Source organism: Penicillium vulpinum, assembly GCF_028829585.1.
Source record: "Penicillium vulpinum strain IBT 29486 chromosome Unknown utg000004l_segment0_segment0, whole genome shotgun sequence".
In the NCBI taxonomy this organism is placed as follows: Eukaryota; Fungi; Ascomycota; class Eurotiomycetes; order Eurotiales; family Aspergillaceae; genus Penicillium; species Penicillium vulpinum.
The window spans coordinates 20,785-41,727 of NW_026643244.1; the positions used below are offsets into that span (position 1 = coordinate 20,785).

Sequence of the window (20,943 nt, forward strand, 5' to 3'; positions counted from 1 at the left end):
AGAGCGGTTTATAGAAAAGGCCCTATGTCTCTTTGAACTCCCATTAGAGAAAAAGCTTGAGATCGAAATGGTCAATAGTCCGCACTTTTTGGGCTATTCAAGGCTTGGTGCAGAAATCACGGCTTTGAAACCTGATCATCGCGAACAATTCGATGTAAGCTCGCCCTCTATTATTTAATCCAATATCTACTAACACCCTTGTCAGTTCGCAACCGAGCTCCCTGCGCCTGGTCCAAAGGAGCCTTTGTATAGGAATGTGGTTGGTCCTAACCAGGTAAGATCTCATATTTTATTTGTATTTCTGTCAATGCTTATATACATTCCCTGTTAGTGGCCAGATGAAACGGCAATTCCCGGATTTCGTGAATCAGTCGACAAATATCTGTCGGAAGTGAGCAGCCTAGCAGAGTTGTTCCCAGGGTTTATTGCAGAGGCATTAGACCTCCCATCAACTACATTCAATCAGGTCTTTGACACCCCGCAACAACACAAATTGAAGTTGATCAAATACCCTCCCCCGCCTGGAGCTAGCAACAAGGAGTCCGGATTTCAAGGTGTCGGTCCTCATAAAGATTCTGGATTCCTCACATTCCTTTTGCAGGGTACATCCCACTATGGTCTGGAGGTCCAAAATAAGACTGGGACATGGATTCCTGCACCGCCACTCCCGGGAACATTGGTTATTAACATTGGTCGCTCCTTGGAGGCTCTGACTGGGGGGATTTGCACGGCGACCACTCACCGCGTAAGCTTACGGCCGGAGAACTTCCAAAGCAGTATCGGCCCTTTGGGACCTAGGTTTTCCTTCCCGGTTTTCCAGGGAGTGAGTCTCGATCTTTCTGCCGATAAGATATCTTTAAAAATCCCAGCTCATATCTGTACCTTGGTGAAGAATGACAAGGTCAAATCAGATGCAGAGGGCACTTTTAACGAGATATTCCGTGGAAGCATTGGCGAAGGCACCTTTATTGCTCGAGTCACAAGTCATCAAGATGTTGGACAGCGATGGTATCCGGAAGTCTTAGCGAAAGCATTAAAGGGCCAGAAGGATTTTCTTACCTGACTGAGAGGTCTTAGCCAACAGGCTTTACCTCTCCACGGCCTAATGGAAATGAGATTCACGTACATAAAAGGTACATACGGTAGATCGTCGGTTTCTCAGCCTCGAGGTCAGATAGAAATTACTTCAACGTTGCGATTTTGTGTGCAAAACAACTTTGCAATTTTCACTATCCTATAGCAGGGAAGGCAGTTTGAAAAACCTCTGAAGATTGTCCGCGTTATATACTTTTACAAAAATCCCTAGACGCTATTTTTCAAAGAAATATCTGTCCAACCTATGCTCAAATTTATAATAGTGACCGTTATTCTATCTGTTTTGAAGAGATGAGAAGCTCGTGATTTACCGTACCTTTCGTATGTAAACCCTGTTAAAGGTTACATTTGTTTTAGTGCAGGGCATAGGCATCTCTTGGCGTAAAATTATTGCATATCCCTACGCAATTCAGACCAACGTTGTACAGGAGAGTTGCATGGCCATGTGGGGGAATAGTATGCTATGGTTTCCTTCCTATTTTGTAGTTGTTTTATTTACCTTACCAAGTATATATATAGCATGTAACACTCGCATATATAAATCTCGTATTTTGCCCTTCATACTGAGCTTTTCTATTTGGTTTAATAGCACTCTCTCATACAATTATCTACCATGCGCTGGATCCAGTCACTGCTCTGGCTTTCTGCACTAACAGTGGCCCAGTCCACCGAGGGTATCTCCAGTCTTGTTAAACGGCGACTACCAGATCATGTTAACAGCTTTCATTTTGCCTTGGATCCTAATCTCGCGGGAGACTATGATTCATATGTTGTGGCTAATGCTCTAAATGGGACGATTTCGGTCAAGGGGACCTCCCTGAGCGCGTTAGCTTCTGGGTAACATGGTCATTTTCTTTTATATATATACTATAGCACGGCTGATTATATCCGCAGCTTGCATCGATATCTCAGTGATGTCGCCCATGTTGACATTTATTGGTTTATTGGCAGTCGATTAGATGTCGCACCATCCAAGCTACCTCGCCTAACCAAGCCAATTCACGGCTCCAGCACAGTCCCTTGGCGGTATCATTTCAACACAGGTATGATGCACATCGACTTAAAGTAGATTTTGATCTTGCTAACCAAGCTTAGTAACCTTCTCCTACACCACTGCCTTCTGGACATGGGAGGATTGGGAGTCACAGCTAGATTGGATGGCCCTACGCGGTGTGAATCTACCCCTTGCTTGGGTTGGCCAAGAGAAAATTGTTCTAGAGGTTTTTCGTGAAATCGGCCTTAGGGATGCCGAGATTACTAGTTTCTTCAGTGGCCCAGCCTTCCAGGCCTGGAATCGGTTTGGTAATATCCAGGGCTCCTGGCACGTTGGGCTTCCCGAGATATGGATCGACCAACAATTTGACCTGCAGAAAAAGATCATTCATCGCATGGTAGAACTGGGGATGACGCCTGTGTTGCCATCCTTCACTGGATTTGTTCCTGCTAATGTATCTCGTGTTTTGCCAAATGCCAATGTGGTCCGCGGGTCTCAATGGGGCGGCTTCCCCCTTAAATACACAAGTGACACATTTCTTGAGCCATTCGACGACCATTTTGCAAAGCTCCAAGCCAGTTTCATCAGCAAGCAACAGGATGCTTACGGTAACATCAGTCACATCTACACCCTCGATCAGTACAATGAGATCGACCCTTACTCAGGTGACGCGGACTATTTGCGTAATGTCACTCGCAACACCTGGCGCAGCTTAAAACAGGCTGACCCTGATGCGGTATGGATGATGCAAGGCTGGCTTTTCTATTCCAACTCTGGATTTTGGACTGATGAGCGAGTGGAAGCTTATCTGTCTGGTATAGACTCAAATGAGGATATGCTGATCTTGGATCTTTACTCAGAGTCTATTCCAGAGTGGCGTCGAACGAACAGTTATTATGGAAAACCTTGGATTTGGTGCCAGTTACACAACTTTGGAGGCACCATGGGCCTATATGGACAGATCCAAAACCTGACCCAAGATGCTACCGAAGCACGAATTGAGTCTCCATCTATGGTCGGATATGGCCTCAGCATGGAAAGTCAAGAGGGAAACGAGATTGTGTATGACTTGCTTCTAGATCAGGCGTGGTCTCAGACCCCAGTGAATACACAGCAGTACTTTCACAATTGGGTGGCGAGCCGATATTCTGGCCAAAAACGCATCCCGAATGGGCTATACATAGCCTGGGACTTGATGAGACAGACGGTGTATAACAACACGAACATGACAACTCTGGCTGTGGCAAAGTCCATTATTGATCTTGAGCCCAAACGTTGGGATTTGGTCGAGATTGCCGGCACATACGGCACATCTATCAACTACAATCCATCTATACTGGTACGGGCGTGGCAGTGGATGTACCAAGCAACAAAAGAAGAGCCCAGATTATGGTCCAACCCAGCTTATCTACATGATATGGTTGACGTGACTCGTCAAGTCATGGATAACGCTTTTATTCCGTTGTACTCGGATCTAATTGAGTCCTACAACAACTCTGATTCTACACAAGACAAATTTGCGGAGCAGGGGGAGAATCTCCTACAACTTTTGACAGACCTGGACTCCATCCTTCTCACCAATCGAAATTTCCGACTTTCGACGTGGATTGATTCGGCACGGGCCTGGGCCAACGGTAACAAAACCGAGAGTGCATTCTTAGAATATAATGCGCGCAATCAGATTACTCTATGGGGACCAAATGGAGAGATCTCTGGCTACGCTTCCAAGCAATGGGGCGGGCTCGTTTATACATACTATGTACCGCGCTGGCGTATGTTCATCGAGTACTTGAAGTCAACACCGACTGCATCATACAATGCTACCGAAATACACGCAAAGATACGAAATTTTGAGCTGCGGTGGCAAGATGAAACCTGGTCTGTTCCCGAACCTACTGCGGATATGGTGGATTTAGCCAAGGTATTGGCAAGAGTCACTCACCAATGGCCATCTGTTTTTGCGCTTGAGTAGGTTGATGAGGGAAATGGATATTGAGATTGAAGAATAGTGAGATTCCAAGTGGCTGTAGCTTAAAGTCCTTATAAAGAATAGCTATTCTGTCATAGGTGAGGGAAATATAAGAAGAAGTCAAGTCAAAATACTATGTACATAGTTGAATGATCAAAGAGGGGCCCAAATGTCTTGGCATATTTCTCCAATCACCTCTCCAACTTCCGAGGTCTTTCTCCTCCACAACTCTCTTCTCTCCAAAACACATCCTCTTCTCCTTATTCAAGATGCCCCGCGCTGTCCGAGGTCAGCCCCTTTTTTTTTCGCGCTTCGCAGATCTCTTGCTAACATTTTTTTAAATCCTTGGCAGGCCTACTAATCGAATGCGATCCCTCAATCAAATCCATGATCCTGAAGTACGATGAAGAGCGACATGACTACATAGTGGAGGATTTGGATGACGAGAACCATCTGGTCATCAAGGAGAGCCAGCTCCAGAACCTCAAGGTTCGACTGGATCAGGTACCGACTGCACACTAGCTCTGTATGTTCGAGCCATGACTCACAAATATGACAGGACCTTGATGAAAAGATCATGCAGCTAGATGAATCTGAATCTGAATAGATCAGAAACGGCCATACTGCAGGGAACACGAAGCCTACACGCGACGCAAAGCCGACCGATCCCTATATCCAAGTCCACGCCGCATTCGTAGAACACTGTCATGAATGTGGCCATCTCCCACCCCTTGTTACAGAAGGCCGCACCATGATTTCACCAATATTCAATGGTTGAATGCAATCCAATCGCCTCTCTCGATCATCCGCCCTTCCCCTGACCGATGAGTACTTAGCCACCTTGTGACAAGAACACTTTCATTGATAGTGTGGGGACTGCTCCAAAAAGGGTAAGGAGGTTTCCGCAAACAAAGCGCTGACATACCCCACAATGCTGGTTAAGTACGGATATATTTCCTGCCTGGGGCAGTGCTGGCTAGTAATAATGAATGAGATACATGTCACGTGATTGGATTGGAGAAGCACATCATCCAGGGTACCGGAGAAACCATTACTCCAACAGGAGTTAACCATGGAACCCAATATATGTAGCATGTCACTACACTCAATGACACTTGCATTCTGCTAACACATATATACTGTAGTCAGTCAATTACCACCTTATTGCAGAAGGGAACAGTTATGACCAAGGGCACATGAATCCTTGAAGCAGTGACTGTCATTGTGTTCTATTTCTGTGTAAACGACCGTTCTGGTTTCGGGTACATTATGTCTATATAAGTCCCTTATGGGGCCCTCGTGTATTGAACCTCTGATAGCCTACAGTTCTCATCTTCAATACAGCTCCACTTCTTTCAACTTCAATTTACACAATGTCTCTTCTCCGAGCCAACTTCCCTGGCAATGGCGACTTCGCCCCTCTCTTCCGTCTTCTTGACGACTACGATGACCACCGCTCTTCCCGCAACCAGCCCTTGGTTCGCTCGTTCTCTCCTCGCTTTGATATCCGTGAGAGTGAAGATGGATACCATTTCGATGGTGAACTGCCTGGCATCTCTCAAAAGGACATCGATATCGAATTCTCCGATCCCCAAACTCTGGTTGTCAAGGGCCACACTGAACGCGAATACCACACCTCCGAGCCAAACGGCGAGGCGAAGGAAGGCACTAAGAAGGCTGACGAAACTGAGTCCACTCACCGGTTCTGGGCCAGTGAGCGCTCAGTTGGCGAGTTCCAGCGCGTCTTCTCCTTCCCGACCCCTGTCGACCAGCACAATGTCAAGGCCAGTCTGAAGAACGGCATCCTGTCCATTAAGGTACCCAAGGCCAGTGCTACTGCTGCTTCCAAGAAGATCACCATTGAGTGAACAATCATTCCCTTCGCGTCCACAGAGGAGCCATGAAATTTTACATATTTTGACTATCGTATTTCATGGTAAGACTTGTCTGTTCTTGAAATATCTTTCCTACTTTCCATATGCCTGGCCTGTACTTTGTAAGGATTTAATACATGTTGTATAATTCCAGACCTCATGAGCCGAGGCCGAGGCACATGAAAATTCCAAGTTGATATGCACATACATATATATATGTATTATTAAAGCGTATACGTTTTAGAAAATAGAGGTTATCATTTGAGTCATATTTAAAAGGTAAATCAAGACATACTGTGTTCGATAAATCATGCACTTGAAGTTGACATTCAGATAGATGTTCCCCAAGTTTTAGGTTAACCTTGGAATGCCGAGGTTCCCTCCCCCCCCCCCCCACGGTGTAACAACAATCCTTTTATACTCCCGACCTCTCTCTCTTTCTCAGATTCCAGAAAAATTCATCCCTAAACCAACATGGCTGACAACTACTCTTTCGAGTATTTTACTGTGCAATTTCCCGCCAATCATCAATATGTGGCCCATGTGGAAATCAATCGTCCGGAAAGATTGAACGCCTTCATCGAAGTGTAAGCGCTAACTCCCCTAGACTTTTTGGCCTTATATCATCTAATACAACAAATCTAGCATGTGGGAAAACATGGCCCAGATCTTTAATAAACTTTCGTCAGATCCTCGCGTTCGCGCAATCGTTCTCAGTGGGGCTGGAGAGAGGGCATTCACCACCGGGCTGGATGTCAAAGCGGCCTCAGAAGGCCTCCTGTCGTCAGACACCAAGACCGACCCAGCTCGAAAGGCAGTCGATCTTCGTCGCCATATCACCGCCTTTCAGGACTGTGTAACCGCAGTAGAGCGCTGTGAAAAACCCGTTATTGTTGCTCTCCACGGATTTTCGCTGGGACTCGGAATTGACCTGTCAACGGCAACGGACGTGCGTCTCTGTGCCCGGGATACCCGGTTTGGAGTCAAGGAAGTTGATATCGGGCTCGCAGCAGACGTCGGTACTCTCAGCCGACTCCCCAAGGTGGTCGGAAATTACGGATGGGTAAAGGAGGTGGCTCTGACGGCGCGCGAGTTTGGCGCTGAGGAGGCGCTGCGTGTGGGATTCGTTAATGCGGTTTATGATAACCGTGAAGCCACCATTGCGGCCGCATTTAAGCTCGCCTCCCTCATGGCCAGCAAGAGCCCCGTGGCCGTGCAAGGCACCAAGGAGATCCTGAATTTCTCGCGCGACCATTCTGTGCAAGATGGACTGCGCTATACGAGTGTATGGAATAGCGCTGCTTTGCAGACACAGGATGTCTCGGCAGCTCTGCTGTCTGGGTTGCAAAAGCGCACTCCAACCTTTGAGAAGTTGTGATATTTCTACTATATATATCAAAACATTGTAGTAGTATTCAATATTTTTACAACTCTATGCCAAGAATTGTCAGCAACATCATATCTCACCGTTTGCTATATACATGTATACATGCACGGAAGTACTCCGTATATGTGAAATGTTTCAGGATAATTCCCGACATTTTAGCAAAAAGCCTTAGATATTATTTCTCAAGTCCGTGTCCTACCTACGGATGTTTTATTTTGACGGGTTTCCATGAATCAGAAAGCATCGACGATCAACGGATCTCCGCATTACAGCCTTGTCTCGCCATGCACGTCAGCATCTCCTCTTGTCCGAACGCCATGAAACTCAAGATCTACGCAACAATGGCCGTGTATACCCCGCTGAGGGTATTACTTTTTCCACGTATCCAAGCTATTGCTTAACAGGGCTTGAAAATGTATATTTTCGAAGAAACTCCTGATTCCATAACATAATACTAAGCCTTTTCACAAAGAATTTACTCTACATTCCTCTAGCCATGAAGTCTGCTATTCTTCTCTCGCTCATCCCTAGTGCGCTGGGTGCGACCATCTACCTTGCTGGTGACTCGACCATGGCAAAGGGTGGGACTGGATCTGGTACAGCGGGTATGTGTTCTCCTTGAGCATCCAAGGATAGCATACTAATACTCTAAGGTTGGGGTGAATATGTCACGCCATATACCTCACTTTCCGTGTCCAACCAGGCCATCGCCGGTCGTAGCGCACGGTCATACACACGTGAGGGTCGGTTCGACGCCATTGCAGCAGTAGTTCAATCTGGAGATTGGGTGATCATCGAGTTCGGGCACAACGATGGTGGCTCTTTGACTCCGACTGATAATGGGCGTACCGACTGTAGTGGTACAGGAAGCGAGACCTGTAGCACAACCTACAACGGGGTCGCCGAGACAGTCTTGACATTCCCGGCATATGTAGAGAATGCCACGAAGGTGTTCAAGGCCAAAGGCGCAAATGTGATCATCTCGAGTCAAACACCTAACAACCCCTGGGAAACCGGTACCTTCACCTATGCCCCGTCGCGTTTTGTGGGATATGCGCAGGTGGCAGCTGCAGCCGCTGGTGTGCCCTATGTTGACCACGGGGCTTATGTGGCAGACCAGTTCCAGACGCTGGGAGCGACTGCTGTCGATGCGTACTTCCCTTTGGATCACACACATACCAGTCCTACCGGTGCATCGGCAGTGGCTCAGGCCTTTTTCAAGGCAGTGGTTTGTGGGAATGTTGCGCTGAAGAGTTCTCTGAACACCACGTCTTTCCCCGGTTCGTGTCTTTAGATAAGCACCACAGTAGCAAGTGCGGGACAATCTGAGCTTATTTTGTGACTACATGTGTGCTGCCTGTAGAACAAGATAGCAGATGATCGGGTGGCTCCGACTGGTCAACTGTATCCAATATAGACTGAGATTCAACCCGATCTGGCGTAAGTTCGTAAGGTTTCATACTGTTCCCATAGCTAAGATGGAATGCAAAAGCTGTCGTTGAAAAGGCTTTCAGTCCTAAAATCCTTGTCTGATTTCATTCCTCCAGAATAGACCGAGCGATACCCCGATTCTTGACTCGGTGATAATATTGATTCACGCTCATGAACCGAGCATCGAATGCACCCTGGGTCTGTACAATATCCCACAGGATTGGCCATAGAGAGCAATCGTCAATGGTGAATACAGATCCTCCTAGGTAATGTTGCCCCCGCAGAGTACGCTCCCAATCATCAATTCCATATTCAAACACACTGGAGTTGGTAGTACGGTGTTGGCGCCAGTGTGCCAGAAACTGGTCAATCATCGACAAGAAATTGCCCCCGCGTAACGAATCTACGCCTGGTCGTGGGGTCTTGGCAGATCGGTTGGCCATGTATGTCAAGATGATGGAGTCACCCACGACTGTCGTTCCATCGGACGTTTCATATATCGGTAGTGTCATTAGGTGACTATTTCTAGTCCCGGGCGGTTGCTCGTGGTTGGTGACCAATCGGTGTCGGACGCCGTTTTCCCCAAGACAAAGACGCACACGCAAATTTGCCACAAGGTCACGGCCAAGTACTAGCCGTCCTGTTGATGTAGTCACAAAATTCACCACATCAAAGCCCCCACCGTACACGGCGTCCCAATCGAATTCCGTCGCACGATTTTCCTGGCCAAACGCATCAATGAGGCGCGCTGTTTCAGCAGGATCCCCGTGGACCACAGCGCGGGCCTGGCCCAACGTCTTACTAACAGCCCCTTGTCCCCAGATTGTGTTCGCCGCAGGATCGATAAAAGTGCCAATATGACGGAAAGTAAGGGAAATGCGCTGGCCACCATAAGCCTGTTCCTCGGTGGATTTGGTTCCATCGGGCCGTTTGTCGGCCCGGATACCATGAAGCCATCGCATGTTCGTCTTTGGACCGAGTACAAAAAGTGAATTGTGAGGAAGAGCCACGCGCTGCGTTGTCCGATATGGTTCACTCCCACCCTCTGGCTCAGACGCTGAGGCCTTGGTACGGAGGACCATCACGCGCTCAGCGCCTAGACTAACATTGCAAATGAAAGAACCTCGCGCAATATCCAGCGTCTTATCTGAGTGCTCTGATATGCGATCATGTCCATCACGATAAAGCTGAATAAGCACATGATTCAAGGGATGACCTAGCGTTTGCTCAACAGCTATGCGCACTTCGTCAACCGCGGAGGTAAATGGCTTGAAGGGCGGAGATTCATCTGCCGGATGACGATATATGGGTATGGCTCCATCGGGTCGAGTTCGACCCTGGACTGCAACCAATCGGGGTACCTGGCCTGACAGATGGTACATCTTCTGCCAATCTACCTCTGCCTGTATACGCTCAAATGAGTCTGCAGCCAAGTCAACATTTTTTACAAGGCGCGAGTCTCCTTCCCCAATCTTGAGTTGGCGTGTATTTGATATTCCTGCAAATTGTGGTATTATTCCCCTGTTGGAACCAGCGCGAGGTCCGGTTGAAGATTCTTTTGGGGCGTCTCGGTGCTTCGGACGATGGGTACGCGCGCGTACTTTCTTTTGCTCTTCCACGGGACCCCGCGCCTGTGCGGTGGCGCGCTGGGCGCGAGAAAGAGTAAACGAAAGGCTCATCTCCTCTGTATCGCGCGAGTCATCTGTGGGAGGGGTGTCCGTGGTATTCCAGAATTCCAAACCATCCATGACGCTCTCTAGGCCAGCCGTAGCTGCTGACCTCTTAGGCTGCGATGCGCCTTGGCGAGCAATTGCCGCAGTCTCATCCCAATCTAGCTCCTGAATGAGCTCCCGAGCAGTGATACCACTCGCTCCTAGGATATCCGCCATACGTCGCATTGCTTCTTGATGCCGCTGAAAATCGCGGAATCCCAAGCAGTCCTCCACGAGAGTTACTGAAAATCCGTTGCGGACAGCATCCAAAGCGGTCGCAAACACAGACACATTAGACAATGAGCCACAAAGGTACAGCTCTGTCACAAAGTGTGTTCTGAAGGATAGCACAAGGCCGGGGGACTCCAGGGCGGAGTATCCTGTTTTATCTACTACCATGTCATGTTGGGGGTTGATGGCGGCCAGAATCGGTGCGGGGAACTGATGTCCGGGGGTACGTGGGTCACAACATGGCGAAGAGTCGGCAGAGAGAAAGGCTTCGGGGTCGACAAGTTCTGGTGAATCATGGTCCGACTCCACTTCAATTATATCCGAGGTAGGTATCTTTTTTCTGCGTGGTGGCTCTCTGTCCAGGACAATTCGGTCACCAAAATTCCAGTCGACAATAGTCTGAGGGGATTCGTATTGTGAGCGCACCCAAACTACATTGCCAACTCGACGGAATGCAGATGCCAGTTGTGGGAGGGTTTCGAGGATATCTGGTGTGTTGGGGATATGTAAACCCCCGGTCGGACGGACGAAGTCATTTTGAAAGTCAAGTAGTAGTAAGGCCTTACGGGTTTGAATAGTGGGCAGATTCCCGAATGAGAAGACACTCATTCTATAGACATGGTACTAGAAAAAAGAGGAAGTGCAAAGTAATGGAAGGTGTGTGAGTGTGGGGGAAGTATGTACTTTGTTAGAGGGGAGATATTATAGAAGGCCTGAGGCAGAAATAGTACTTTTGGAAAGGAAGACACGAAAAGTCACGTGTACAAATCCCCCCAAAAAAGAGTCTGGACTTGCCTCTTCCAATCCACCTGGGGCACTCCAATCTATTCCAATCACCTGCCCGGCACTCTCCAGGCTGACTCATTTTGATATTTTTGATAACCCGGAGATTGTTCCTACTCCGGGGAAAATATCGGCCTCCCAAAACCCACATGAGATACGCCATAAAAAAATGAGCCCACGCTTGTTGCACTGGGAAACGCAATTCATGACATAATAAATCAATAATCTCCAATTAAAACAGTGGCCGGTGTCGGTGTGGGTCTCCGGGGAGCAAGGTCTGCTCTCCGAGAATTGCTACGGTGACTCGAATGGCCCAGCATATTTCGCCCATTATTTAAATTCCCAAGCTTCCCCAGTCCTACTTCTTCTTTTCCTCCTTCACTCTCCACTCCCCTCTCTTCCATATCTCACAATGGCTTCCCGTGGTATTCCTCGTGCCCTCCGCCTCGCCCGCGTGGCCGCTCCTCGCTCGGTCATTACCGCAGCCCTCCCTCGCCCTGCCATCGCTGCTGCTATTCTCCCCCGTGTCTCCTCGGTCGTCACCCCCGTCCGTGGTATCAAGACTATTGACTTCGCCGGTGTCAAGGAGGATGTCTACGAGCGTGCCGACTGGCCCCGTGAGAAGCTCCAGGAGTACTTCAAGAACGATACCCTTGCCCTCATCGGCTACGGCTCCCAGGGTCACGGTCAGGGTCTGAACCTGCGTGACCAGGGTCTCAACGTTATCGTCGGTGTCCGCAAGGATGGTGCCTCTTGGAAGGAGGCCATCCAGGATGGCTGGGTTCCCGGCAAGAACCTGTTCGATATGACCACCGCCATTGAGAAGGGTACCATTGTCATGAACTTGCTCTCCGATGCCGCTCAGTCCGAGACCTGGCCCACTATCAAGCCCCTCCTCACCAAGGGCAAGACTCTCTACTTCTCCCACGGTTTCTCCCCCGTCTTCAAGGACCTCACCAAGGTCGATGTCCCCACAGACATTGATGTCATCCTTGTTGCCCCCAAGGGTTCCGGCCGTACCGTCCGCACACTCTTCCGTGAGGGCCGTGGTATCAACTCCTCCATCGCCGTCTTCCAGGACGTCACCGGCCAGGCCAAGGAGCGTGCCATCGCCATGGGTGTCGCCGTCGGTTCCGGCTACCTTTACGAGACCACCTTTGAAAAGGAGGTCTACTCTGACCTCTACGGTGAGCGTGGCTGCCTTATGGGCGGTATCCACGGTATGTTCCTCGCTCAGTACGAGGTTCTCCGTGAGCGTGGCCACAGCCCCTCTGAGGCTTTCAACGAGACCGTTGAGGAGGCCACCCAGTCCCTGTACCCCCTGATCGGTGGTAACGGTATGGATTGGATGTACGCTGCCTGCTCCACCACTGCCCGTCGCGGTGCCCTTGACTGGTCCAGCCGCTTCAAGGATACCCTGAAGCCCGTCTTCAACGACCTCTATGACAGCGTCCACAACGGAACTGAGACCCAGCGCTCTCTCGACTACAACTCGCAGCCCGATTACCGCGAGAAGTATGAGAAGGAGATGCAGGAGATCCGCGATCTCGAGATCTGGCGCGCCGGAAAGGCCGTCCGTTCTCTCCGCCCCGAGAACCAGAAATAAATAATACCTTGATACCCGTGGGTTCAAAAAATGATGATGTACTATGAACTGTTCTTTTTGGGTTTCAAGTCGGAAATATTATTTTGAGGCTTTACCGGCCATTCCCCAGTTACTTTTTTTTTTCTTCCAAGTTTCCGTAGCTTTTAGATTATGCACTGTTGCAGCTTGTGCCTGCAGCTATAGCCCCGCGCCGAATCCCGGAGAAGAATCCGGGGTAAAATAATAAGAGTCATCTTGTTTTCTCTTCTTCAACCTCCTCTTCAACCAACCATGCCTTCGCCCTCCGTTGCAGCTCAATCGCTCACCCCAGCCGCAATTCAAGCGGCATATGGTCTCATCCAGCCCCATGTGCACCGTACGCCGCTGTTGACATGCAAAACACTCGACACTATCGCCTCAACACCGCAAGCACCCGAAGCCTTGATTGGAACGCTGTTTGAAGGCCAAACTCCTGCTCGCCCACAATTCCGACTCTTCTTTAAATGTGAGAACTTTCAGCGAATTGGTGCCTTCAAAGCACGCGGTGCATTCCACGCATTACTGCGATTGTTGGAGGACCGCGGGGAGGAAGTCAAACAGCGTGGGGTTGTTACACATAGCTCTGGTATTTTCTGATCTTCTACTACGCAAGTCAAAATTAGACATGCTGAATCCTTTCCATTTCAGGAAACCATGCACAAGCCCTCGCCCTCGCTGCCTCGACTCTGGGCATTCCCGCCTACGTTGTGATGCCCCGCATCAGCACGCCATCGAAGATTGCGGGTACGCAGTCCCACGGTGCGGAGGTGATCTTCAGCGGCTCGACGAGTATAGAACGTGAAGCTGTGGTGGCAGATATACAGGCAAAGACAAACGCCATTCTGGTGCCACCATATGATGACTTCAATGTCATTTGTGGGCAGGGTACAACAGCTTTGGAGCTGGAAGCACAGCACGCCGAAGCTGGTTCCCGGGCCCTAGATGCGGTTATCACTCCTATTGGTGGAGGTGGACTCAACTCCGGTGTGGCGACATGGTTCTCGGATAAGCAGACCCGAGTATTCGGTGCAGAGCCCAGCTTTGAAGGTGCAGATGATTGTCGACGCGGACTGCAGGCTGGAAAACGAGTAGAAGCCGTTGGCACCCTCACTATCGCAGACGGCCTACGCACTCCGGTGGGATTACTCAATTGGGAGGTTATTTCCAATGAGAAGAAGGTGGCGGGGGTGTTCGCAGTTACCGAAGAGCAGATCAAGTCAGCCATGCGGTTGGTTATAGAACGCATGAAAGTGGTTGTTGAGCCAAGTGCAGTGGTTGGACTGGCCGTGTGTCTCTTTGATGAAAACTTCAGGCGACAAGTGGAACAAGAGGGTGGCAAAGACGGATGGGATGTTGGCGTTGTGTTTAGCGGTGGCAACACAACCGTTGAGGCAATTGCCAAGCTGTTTACATGAAGCTACAAACATTGTCGTAGATGAATTTACACCATCAATTAATGATGAGGATCGGTTATCTCAACCCCCGAGTCGCCCATGTAGAATGAAAAACTCCCACCATTGTTCGCCTCGATTGCTTCAACTATGCGACGGGGCCATTCATTGCATCCCCACGGATTGACCCATGCCGATATCTTCCCTTGCTGAACCACGCTCTGTCGTGAAGAGGCGTCTTTCACGGCTGCATGGGCTGCCATGCTCGGTGGAAATGGGCGAACAGAAGGCCGGTGGACAATCAGACGCAAGGTTGGAAAGGTACCCCAGGGTGTAGGAAGAGCAGGCCTCAGCGATGGAACACGAGCCTGGGACTGGTCGTAGTGACCAGGGCCGGAAGCCCGACCCCCTGAAACCGTTGCGGAATACACAATTGCACACTGGAACCGACTCTGGAGACGTTTCAGCTCCTTCACCATCTCGTTATAGAGGTCGGACAAATGGAAACTCTGGTTTTGCTCGCGCTCAGAATCAATTTCTGCTTGGGGGCGCCCAATTTCTTCAGTCCGAGCGACTTCGTCACGCAGCCGGTCTTGCCAGATGAAAGCGGTGGCACTGTCAATGGCGATCATTTGTAAGGGACGTGATGCGGAAGAATGTCGCGAGAGGTTGAAAAGATATGATTCTAGCGTGTGAATTGTGGCCAAAAGACCGGACGAAGATTGTGGACGAAAGACATGGACATGCTGTAGTGAAGAGACGAGCAATAAGTCAAGATCTGACGTTCCTCCTGGTTGAGCTCGATTAGATAGTCCTCGCTGCTGCAGTACGATACCCCGAGCCACAGTTCTTAGTCTTTCGGCATCGAATCGGTTGTCGGTATCTATGAACACCACAGCTGCCTCTTGGCCACTGACCGAGATGTCGCCATACTTTGGTGGTAAGATGGCGAGAGCTGTGAGATAATACAGGAGTTGGGACTTCCCCGAGGCCGACAGGCTGCTTGAAATCTCCACGATAGGAACTTGCTGTTTCTTGGGGTCTGATAACAGCACATTAGGATATGGACCAATGTCTTGCACTGTGTGTATTTCATCCGGCTGAGCCAGGAATTCATTGTGCAGCAGCATTTCCTCATCTTCAACAGCCTGCTGCTCTACAGACATACTTGGAGATTGAGGTTGTCCATCATTCACAGCACCTGACACACCAATTGCTTTTGCCGCGAAGACTTCAAGCAAAGCGTCCACAATGGGCACGCCTAATGAATTCGTGCCATGGCTTGAGTGACCAGTATTAAAATGGATCAATCCAGAGAGTATCTAAAACTAGTCAACTCAATGCATTCAAAGAAAAGAAAAAGAGAAAACAAGTGTAATACCTCATCTAGTCCCTCTTGGTGTACATCAGCTAGCGATCTCTCCCCAAGATTGGCTGCCATGTGTAAGCAACGGTCTGCGTCATAGATCTAGTGCCACTAGATTTTGAACACGATATATAAATTTTGACGACTACATATGTAGATGCGACAAAAGAAAAATGGTAAAAGTGTAGAGGTGTAGAAGTGACGCGAGCGGAAATTCGCCGAGGTCAAATAGCGCGGCTGACGGGGTTTCCGACCTTCCCCAGCCAACTTCACTTGGGCACTTCGAATATTTCCCCTTTGACACGAAACCTCCAAATCTCACTCTAATTCAACAATCTCATATTCGCAATTGAGAATCACAATGGCACCTCTCGTCCCCATCTTCTCTGCAGAATCTCTCCCCGATCATGTCAATACCGTCCGCCGCAACTTCCAAGAGAAACGCCGCAAAGGCCAACCAGTCAACCTCAAGGAGTGCCCATTACTTGAAATGACACAATTCTCCTGCAATCCACCACAAAATGGGGTTCCCGAACCAGGGGTTGTGGTGTGCGAGCCTGTCGTGCGGTTGTTTCGACGGTGAGTCTTGAGCATCGACTTCGAGTCAAATATCAAGCTGATCTCGTAGCTGTGCCGGTGGGTTAATGGTTGAGACAACATCATGGGAGACAATTAGGCTGGTAGCGGAAGCGAAACAAAATCAAACAGCGAATACGAAACAATGAGAGCGACTATGTACTTTGCATTATTACGAATGCGCATTGGGTGGAGTTGACTATATGGGATTACAATCACTTCAAAGTTTCAAGAATAAAAGTTGCGTTTGAATAATGCTTGTGACTGCCATGGGGTATCTCCTCGGATCATGCTCCTGAACTAAAACATAAACACCAGCCCACCATTAGAGGGAAAAGGAAAGAAAGAGGGGAAACGCCAGTAGGCCTTGTGCCTTTGTAATTTACACGTCCGTCATGACATCCGCTGGCTCGACATTTGCTAGAGGCTTTGAAGTCTTCTCTTCTCCTCGCCGTGAATTCGAGCTTGTCCGACGCCAGAGGTCTCGCTCACAGTTGACAATGGGACCCAACTCCATATTCCACGAGAGCTTGAGCCGGGATTTTGTGTCGGCATCCGCCGGGTGTCCTGAATCAATATCCATGGCTGAGCTGATAAATGTGCCATGAGAGTCCTTGCTGTTCTTTTTGGATAGGCCCTTGATCGTCTTTTCGAACATGCTTTCCATGCTGTCCATTCTCCGGCCCCAGAGCTTTTTATCGCGGCCAGTCGAGCCCGTCTGATTGTCGCGGAATGCGGCGCTCGCTAATTTTCGCAAAGCTTCCTCGCCATGTCGTCCATCCTCTGCAGCGCGTTCTCTAATCTTGCGTGGGTCGTTGTCTCGTCCAATGAAGACTGCAGTGGCAGAATAGGTGTGTTTGCTAGGAAAACTCGGGAAATGCTTTGGGATGTAGGAACGATTTGCGCGATCATCTTCACTACTCAACGCCGTGAGAAATGGAAGAGATTTAGATATTTCATTCTCTGGTGGGGGGGATGGTAATAATGTCGGTGTGTGTTTGTCTGAGGGCGCTGGTTTGAGATGAGGGAGAAGATCATCGGGACTGAGGTGGAGACGCTTCAGAGCGTGGTCAAAATCTTGCGGAATCGGTTGGACGCGTCGCGCAGATAGCATGGATTGACGGATGAATGTGGAGAGCCGTAGCATGTCTAAAGATTTCAGGCGCAACCTGTCAATTCAACAATTCAAGCTTCAAAATGGATTCGATATCGGGTCACATACACTCCTCTGTAGCACTGCACAAACTGGATAATGCAGCAGGATCAGCCAATTCAAACCCCGAGTCTTTCAAAGTTTGGCCGACTGCACGATTCATCAATTGGTCGAGGTGAGTGTCATCTTGCACGGCTGGCTCAGACGTGGATGGGAGAACTACAGGCTCATGTAAACGATGGTGATGATGATAATGTCGCTTTATCCGCTTGGGATTGTTCTTGTCGGTAGATGAGAATGGTCGTTTAACATGGACGCCTGATGTCGCCATGGTCATTGTATTGGTCTGATCTAAGAAGTGGTCGTCCCGACCAGGCAATGTTATCGAGTGAGGGTCACGTGCTTAAGGCGGTAAGTAGATCAATGAGCAGCTGTCATCGACCTTGGGGGATATGAGGAAGCAAGATTAATTGCTTGTTTTGGACTTTTGAGTAGATAGATCGCTTAGATAGAACATTCAATATGTAGATGAGCAAATAATGCCACCAAAATAGGCTTCGTTCATCTCACATATCCTCCATCTCGAGAGCTTCCTCTAGTTGCTGTGACCCCTGCTTTTGATATTCACAGTCGTAATAAAGGGCGTGGAGTACTCATTTCATTGAGGTAAATGATTCAGTATATAGAAAGCTACAAGAAAATAAACCTGTGGTGGTATTTTGCAGCCCTAGGATAGTATTGGAAGGGAAAACATGCCATAGTTCGCTCTCATAGTACGACCGACCAATCCGGCGGCTCGCTTAGTCCGCTCCGAAGCTTCAACTTCACCTCACAAATCAGCCTTCCTCCTTATCCCCCCTCTTCTCTCCCCACCAACGTCCAAGGCAGGTTTTGAGCTGTCCACAACGCACATTGCTTTTGCTCGAGCATCGATTGACGCAACTTATTCGTCACAATGCCCGCCGCTATTCCCCCCATTACCGGCGTACGTGCCCCTTCCGTTCAAGGCCGGGTTAACCCGAGCGGGTTGATCAAGTCAATTAAAATGTTCGCAATGGTTTACTGACATATTATACTCGTCTACAGATGCTCCGCCGTGGTCTTGTTCTGGATCTGAGCACCGCTTTCGGTAAGTTGTGATCCGCATCGAGTGGCATGATCGAATGACGAGTGAACATCACGATCTCTCGCGAGCGACCACACGAAATTCAAGCACCAAGAAGATAGTTAGGATGAGATCAACAAGTAATATAGTTGCTGATCAGGGAACCTCCTCCACTAGGCTTCGGTACTACCTTCGGCTACCTCTGGTGGTACGGTAAGTAGATTATCTGCGACTTGCGCCAACCCACGCGATCGACTCGAAATCTAACCATGTGTTTGTCCCACAGGCTACCACCTCCCCCGCGTTCGTGAGCGCGATACCTACTACGCCCGCCTTGAGGCTGAGCGTGCTGCCCAACGCGGTTAAATCGATCAACGCTGATCACCTCTCGATTGTCTCCTTCCCGCCCGTTCGGCGCCTGTTCTTTTCTTTGTCAAAGCGTTATCTAGAAAATCGCCCAATGATGGGGGCACATGTCTCGACATCATCCATCGGGCTTGGTTGAATCGACGGGTGTGTACGAGTGGGTGGTCAGATTTGATATCGATTGTACATATACGCCTATGGAGAACCAACCGCTTTGATTTTGGGCCTTACTCTTTATCTGGTTCAGTGATTGGTTGTGGCCATCACCATTATACGTAGTATCGCGAGAACCTGCAGATCGATATACTTGACCCCTACTCCCGACCAGCCAAGTAAGCGAATTGGATCTATTGTGTTCAAACGCTAATTACGCCGGATATATGTACGTGGAAACACCAGTGCACCCCCCATAGGATTGCCGAATCATGTCTCCGTCATGTTAAAACCATAGATCATCATCCCGTATCTACTCATTGCCATGGGATATGGGAACCGATGAGGAAGAAAAAAAACTGCAGGTTTGAAGGCGCAGCTGGCGTTCACCGTAGCACACGCTCAAATGATATGCCTCGGACGGACCCGCCGGCCATGGAGTTTCGCACGTTCTTCTTAAAGGTATCACGAGTGGCGCGAAGGTCCTCCGCAGCGTCCTTGTTGAGAGGGTCGGAGGCGTTTGGCTCGAGGAAAAGGAACTGCGGTAAAATAACAGTCAGCCAAAGTAATGACCAGGAAGAAATCAACGGACCTGCATGCCCACAATGACAGCATTCAGATTCAACACGGGCTTCCAGTCCTCTCGTAGAATGTTCAAGCAGACGTTGCCCTCCAAGTCGATATTAGGATGGTATATCTTCTGCATGCATTTGACCTTGGGAGGATCGTGGGGGAAGTTTTGGTTCACGGCGAAGCTAAAGTTGAAGACACCACCTTTATACATGCCTTCGTCCGGTTCAATGGTCAAGGTGAAGTTGAGGATGTCATCGGGGTTCGGGAAGGACATTTTCATCGTGCTGCCGAGGGTGAGTTCTTGAAGGTCTGAAGAGATAAGAGGTTAGATATATAACAATGATCCAACTAAACAAGTAGTAACAGTTATACTGTCCACTATGAGAGTCATTCACCTCGTTGCACGCGTAATTGCGCCGCGGTGACCTTCTTCTTCTTCTTGCCTGCAGCACCCTCGGCATTCTCAGCCTCTTGCTGCTTTTGTTTCTGCGCATACTATTAGTGATAGTTCATCTTTTCTGTAGGAATCAAATAAAACCCTACCATCGACCAGATTTTCAGCATTTTGGCTGGCAGTCACCACCCCACCTGGTGGAACTGACGGTTTTCGGGGGGAGGAGGTTTACAGCGAAATAACCACTCTGAGTAGGTCAGAGGATAAAAGAGAGGCAGAAAGGAAATGCGAAGCTGTATAGGACAATATCAACGGGTGACAACGATGACGAAGGTGGAAGGGACTGGAGGGTCGCCCTGTGCTTGCGGGGTTTTAGATCAGCAATCGCCCTATCCATATCGCCTCTCCGCCTTTCACCAAGTTGACGTATTCGACCTCGGGAGCTCCGCACTACAAGTCTACGGGATATATACATATGTATATATATCTCTACTGAACATTGAAATCTCCATGGAAAAAAAAAATTGAATATGAAGTAGATAATCATAGCGCCCCGAATGCGATCCCGGTGAATTGCTGGTCCGACAAAAAAAGATCACAGTAATCGTCACGGGTAAAACCACGCGAATACACACTGGCTGCAAAAAAAAAAAAAAGAGAAGAGAAGAGGGCTGAGCATCTCTAGGTAGAATACAGATCACGGTATGGGAAAGAAGGAGAAGAGAATAGGAAATTGTGTCAAGGGGGTCATGAGAAACGGTACACA

General features: G+C 49.1%; 14 protein-coding genes across 14 annotated transcripts; 10 read left to right on the forward strand and 4 right to left on the reverse strand.

Annotated features, from left to right (window-relative positions):
• Positions 1–67: 67 nt before the first annotated feature.
• N7479_008549 (uncharacterized protein) lies at positions 68–1,063 on the forward strand (the record flags this gene model as incomplete). Its single annotated transcript, XM_057256243.1, has 3 exons — positions 68–154; positions 206–274; positions 332–1,063. The coding sequence occupies 3 exons, from the start codon at positions 68–70 to the stop codon at positions 1,061–1,063; spliced, it is 888 nt and encodes a 295-aa protein (XP_057103701.1).
• A 645-nt stretch (positions 1,064–1,708) lies between these two features.
• Positions 1,709–4,061, forward strand: N7479_008550 (alpha-N-acetylglucosaminidase; the record flags this gene model as incomplete). The annotated part of the gene is made up of 3 exons (XM_057256244.1): positions 1,709–1,932; positions 1,990–2,138; positions 2,191–4,061. The coding sequence occupies 3 exons, from the start codon at positions 1,709–1,711 to the stop codon at positions 4,059–4,061; spliced, it is 2,244 nt and encodes a 747-aa protein (XP_057103702.1).
• A 266-nt stretch (positions 4,062–4,327) lies between these two features.
• On the forward strand, positions 4,328–4,665 carry tfb5 (TFIIH complex subunit TFB5; the record flags this gene model as incomplete). The annotated part of the gene is made up of 3 exons (XM_057256245.1): positions 4,328–4,346; positions 4,411–4,562; positions 4,618–4,665. 3 exons carry the CDS (start codon positions 4,328–4,330, stop codon positions 4,663–4,665), a joined length of 219 nt encoding a protein of 72 aa, XP_057103703.1.
• A 766-nt stretch (positions 4,666–5,431) lies between these two features.
• Positions 5,432–5,926, forward strand: N7479_008552 (Hsp20/alpha crystallin family protein; the record flags this gene model as incomplete). The annotated part of the gene is made up of 1 exon (XM_057256246.1): positions 5,432–5,926. The coding sequence occupies one exon, from the start codon at positions 5,432–5,434 to the stop codon at positions 5,924–5,926; it is 495 nt and encodes a 164-aa protein (XP_057103704.1).
• Positions 5,927–6,406: 480 nt separating this feature from the next.
• Positions 6,407–7,310, forward strand: N7479_008553 (enoyl-CoA hydratase/isomerase family protein; the record flags this gene model as incomplete). Its single annotated transcript, XM_057256247.1, has 2 exons — positions 6,407–6,519; positions 6,578–7,310. 2 exons carry the CDS (start codon positions 6,407–6,409, stop codon positions 7,308–7,310), a joined length of 846 nt encoding a protein of 281 aa, XP_057103705.1.
• Positions 7,311–7,815: 505 nt separating this feature from the next.
• N7479_008554 (rhamnogalacturonan acetylesterase RgaE) lies at positions 7,816–8,613 on the forward strand (the record flags this gene model as incomplete). The annotated part of the gene is made up of 2 exons (XM_057256248.1): positions 7,816–7,924; positions 7,973–8,613. The coding sequence occupies 2 exons, from the start codon at positions 7,816–7,818 to the stop codon at positions 8,611–8,613; spliced, it is 750 nt and encodes a 249-aa protein (XP_057103706.1).
• A 241-nt stretch (positions 8,614–8,854) lies between these two features.
• N7479_008555 (isochorismatase family protein family) lies at positions 8,855–11,302 on the reverse strand (the record flags this gene model as incomplete). Its single annotated transcript, XM_057256249.1, has 1 exon — positions 8,855–11,302. One exon carries the CDS (start codon positions 11,300–11,302, stop codon positions 8,855–8,857), a length of 2,448 nt encoding a protein of 815 aa, XP_057103707.1.
• Positions 11,303–11,888: 586 nt separating this feature from the next.
• Positions 11,889–13,082, forward strand: N7479_008556 (Ketol-acid reductoisomerase; the record flags this gene model as incomplete). The annotated part of the gene is made up of 1 exon (XM_057256250.1): positions 11,889–13,082. The coding sequence occupies one exon, from the start codon at positions 11,889–11,891 to the stop codon at positions 13,080–13,082; it is 1,194 nt and encodes a 397-aa protein (XP_057103708.1).
• A 270-nt stretch (positions 13,083–13,352) lies between these two features.
• N7479_008557 (threonine/serine dehydratase) lies at positions 13,353–14,515 on the forward strand (the record flags this gene model as incomplete). Its single annotated transcript, XM_057256251.1, has 2 exons — positions 13,353–13,686; positions 13,749–14,515. The coding sequence occupies 2 exons, from the start codon at positions 13,353–13,355 to the stop codon at positions 14,513–14,515; spliced, it is 1,101 nt and encodes a 366-aa protein (XP_057103709.1).
• A 38-nt stretch (positions 14,516–14,553) lies between these two features.
• N7479_008558 (putative Rad51 family DNA repair protein) lies at positions 14,554–15,932 on the reverse strand (the record flags this gene model as incomplete). The annotated part of the gene is made up of 2 exons (XM_057256252.1): positions 14,554–15,813; positions 15,873–15,932. 2 exons carry the CDS (start codon positions 15,930–15,932, stop codon positions 14,554–14,556), a joined length of 1,320 nt encoding a protein of 439 aa, XP_057103710.1.
• Positions 15,933–16,218: 286 nt separating this feature from the next.
• Positions 16,219–16,582, forward strand: N7479_008559 (uncharacterized protein; the record flags this gene model as incomplete). Its single annotated transcript, XM_057256253.1, has 2 exons — positions 16,219–16,436; positions 16,486–16,582. The coding sequence occupies 2 exons, from the start codon at positions 16,219–16,221 to the stop codon at positions 16,580–16,582; spliced, it is 315 nt and encodes a 104-aa protein (XP_057103711.1).
• Positions 16,583–16,815: 233 nt separating this feature from the next.
• N7479_008560 (TBP-associated factor 8 family protein) lies at positions 16,816–17,923 on the reverse strand (the record flags this gene model as incomplete). Its single annotated transcript, XM_057256254.1, has 2 exons — positions 16,816–17,582; positions 17,656–17,923. 2 exons carry the CDS (start codon positions 17,921–17,923, stop codon positions 16,816–16,818), a joined length of 1,035 nt encoding a protein of 344 aa, XP_057103712.1.
• A 566-nt stretch (positions 17,924–18,489) lies between these two features.
• N7479_008561 (cytochrome c oxidase subunit VIIa) lies at positions 18,490–19,084 on the forward strand. Its single transcript, XM_057256255.1, has 4 exons — positions 18,490–18,571; positions 18,673–18,715; positions 18,869–18,904; positions 18,978–19,084. Exons 1-4 carry the CDS (start codon positions 18,542–18,544, stop codon positions 19,055–19,057), a joined length of 189 nt encoding a protein of 62 aa, XP_057103713.1. The 5' UTR covers positions 18,490–18,541; the 3' UTR covers positions 19,058–19,084.
• Positions 19,085–19,596: 512 nt separating this feature from the next.
• On the reverse strand, positions 19,597–20,347 carry N7479_008562 (NEDD8-conjugating protein UBC12; the record flags this gene model as incomplete). Its single annotated transcript, XM_057256256.1, has 4 exons — positions 19,597–19,749; positions 19,803–20,092; positions 20,179–20,269; positions 20,327–20,347. The coding sequence occupies 4 exons, from the start codon at positions 20,345–20,347 to the stop codon at positions 19,597–19,599; spliced, it is 555 nt and encodes a 184-aa protein (XP_057103714.1).
• Between the last annotated feature and the right edge of the window lie 596 nt (positions 20,348–20,943).

What these genes read in the sequence shown, in the direction of transcription:
- N7479_008561 (XM_057256255.1), top strand. Translation starts at nt 18,542, where the DNA reads ATGCCCGCCGCTATTCCCCCCATTACCGGC. An exon ending in GGATCTGAGCACCGCTTTCG is followed by an intron (nt 18,716 to 18,868) that starts GTAAGTTGTGAT and finishes CTCCTCCACTAG; the next exon opens with GCTTCGGTACTACCTTCGGC. An exon ending in CGGCTACCTCTGGTGGTACG is followed by an intron (nt 18,905 to 18,977) that starts GTAAGTAGATTA and finishes TTTGTCCCACAG; the next exon opens with GCTACCACCTCCCCCGCGTT.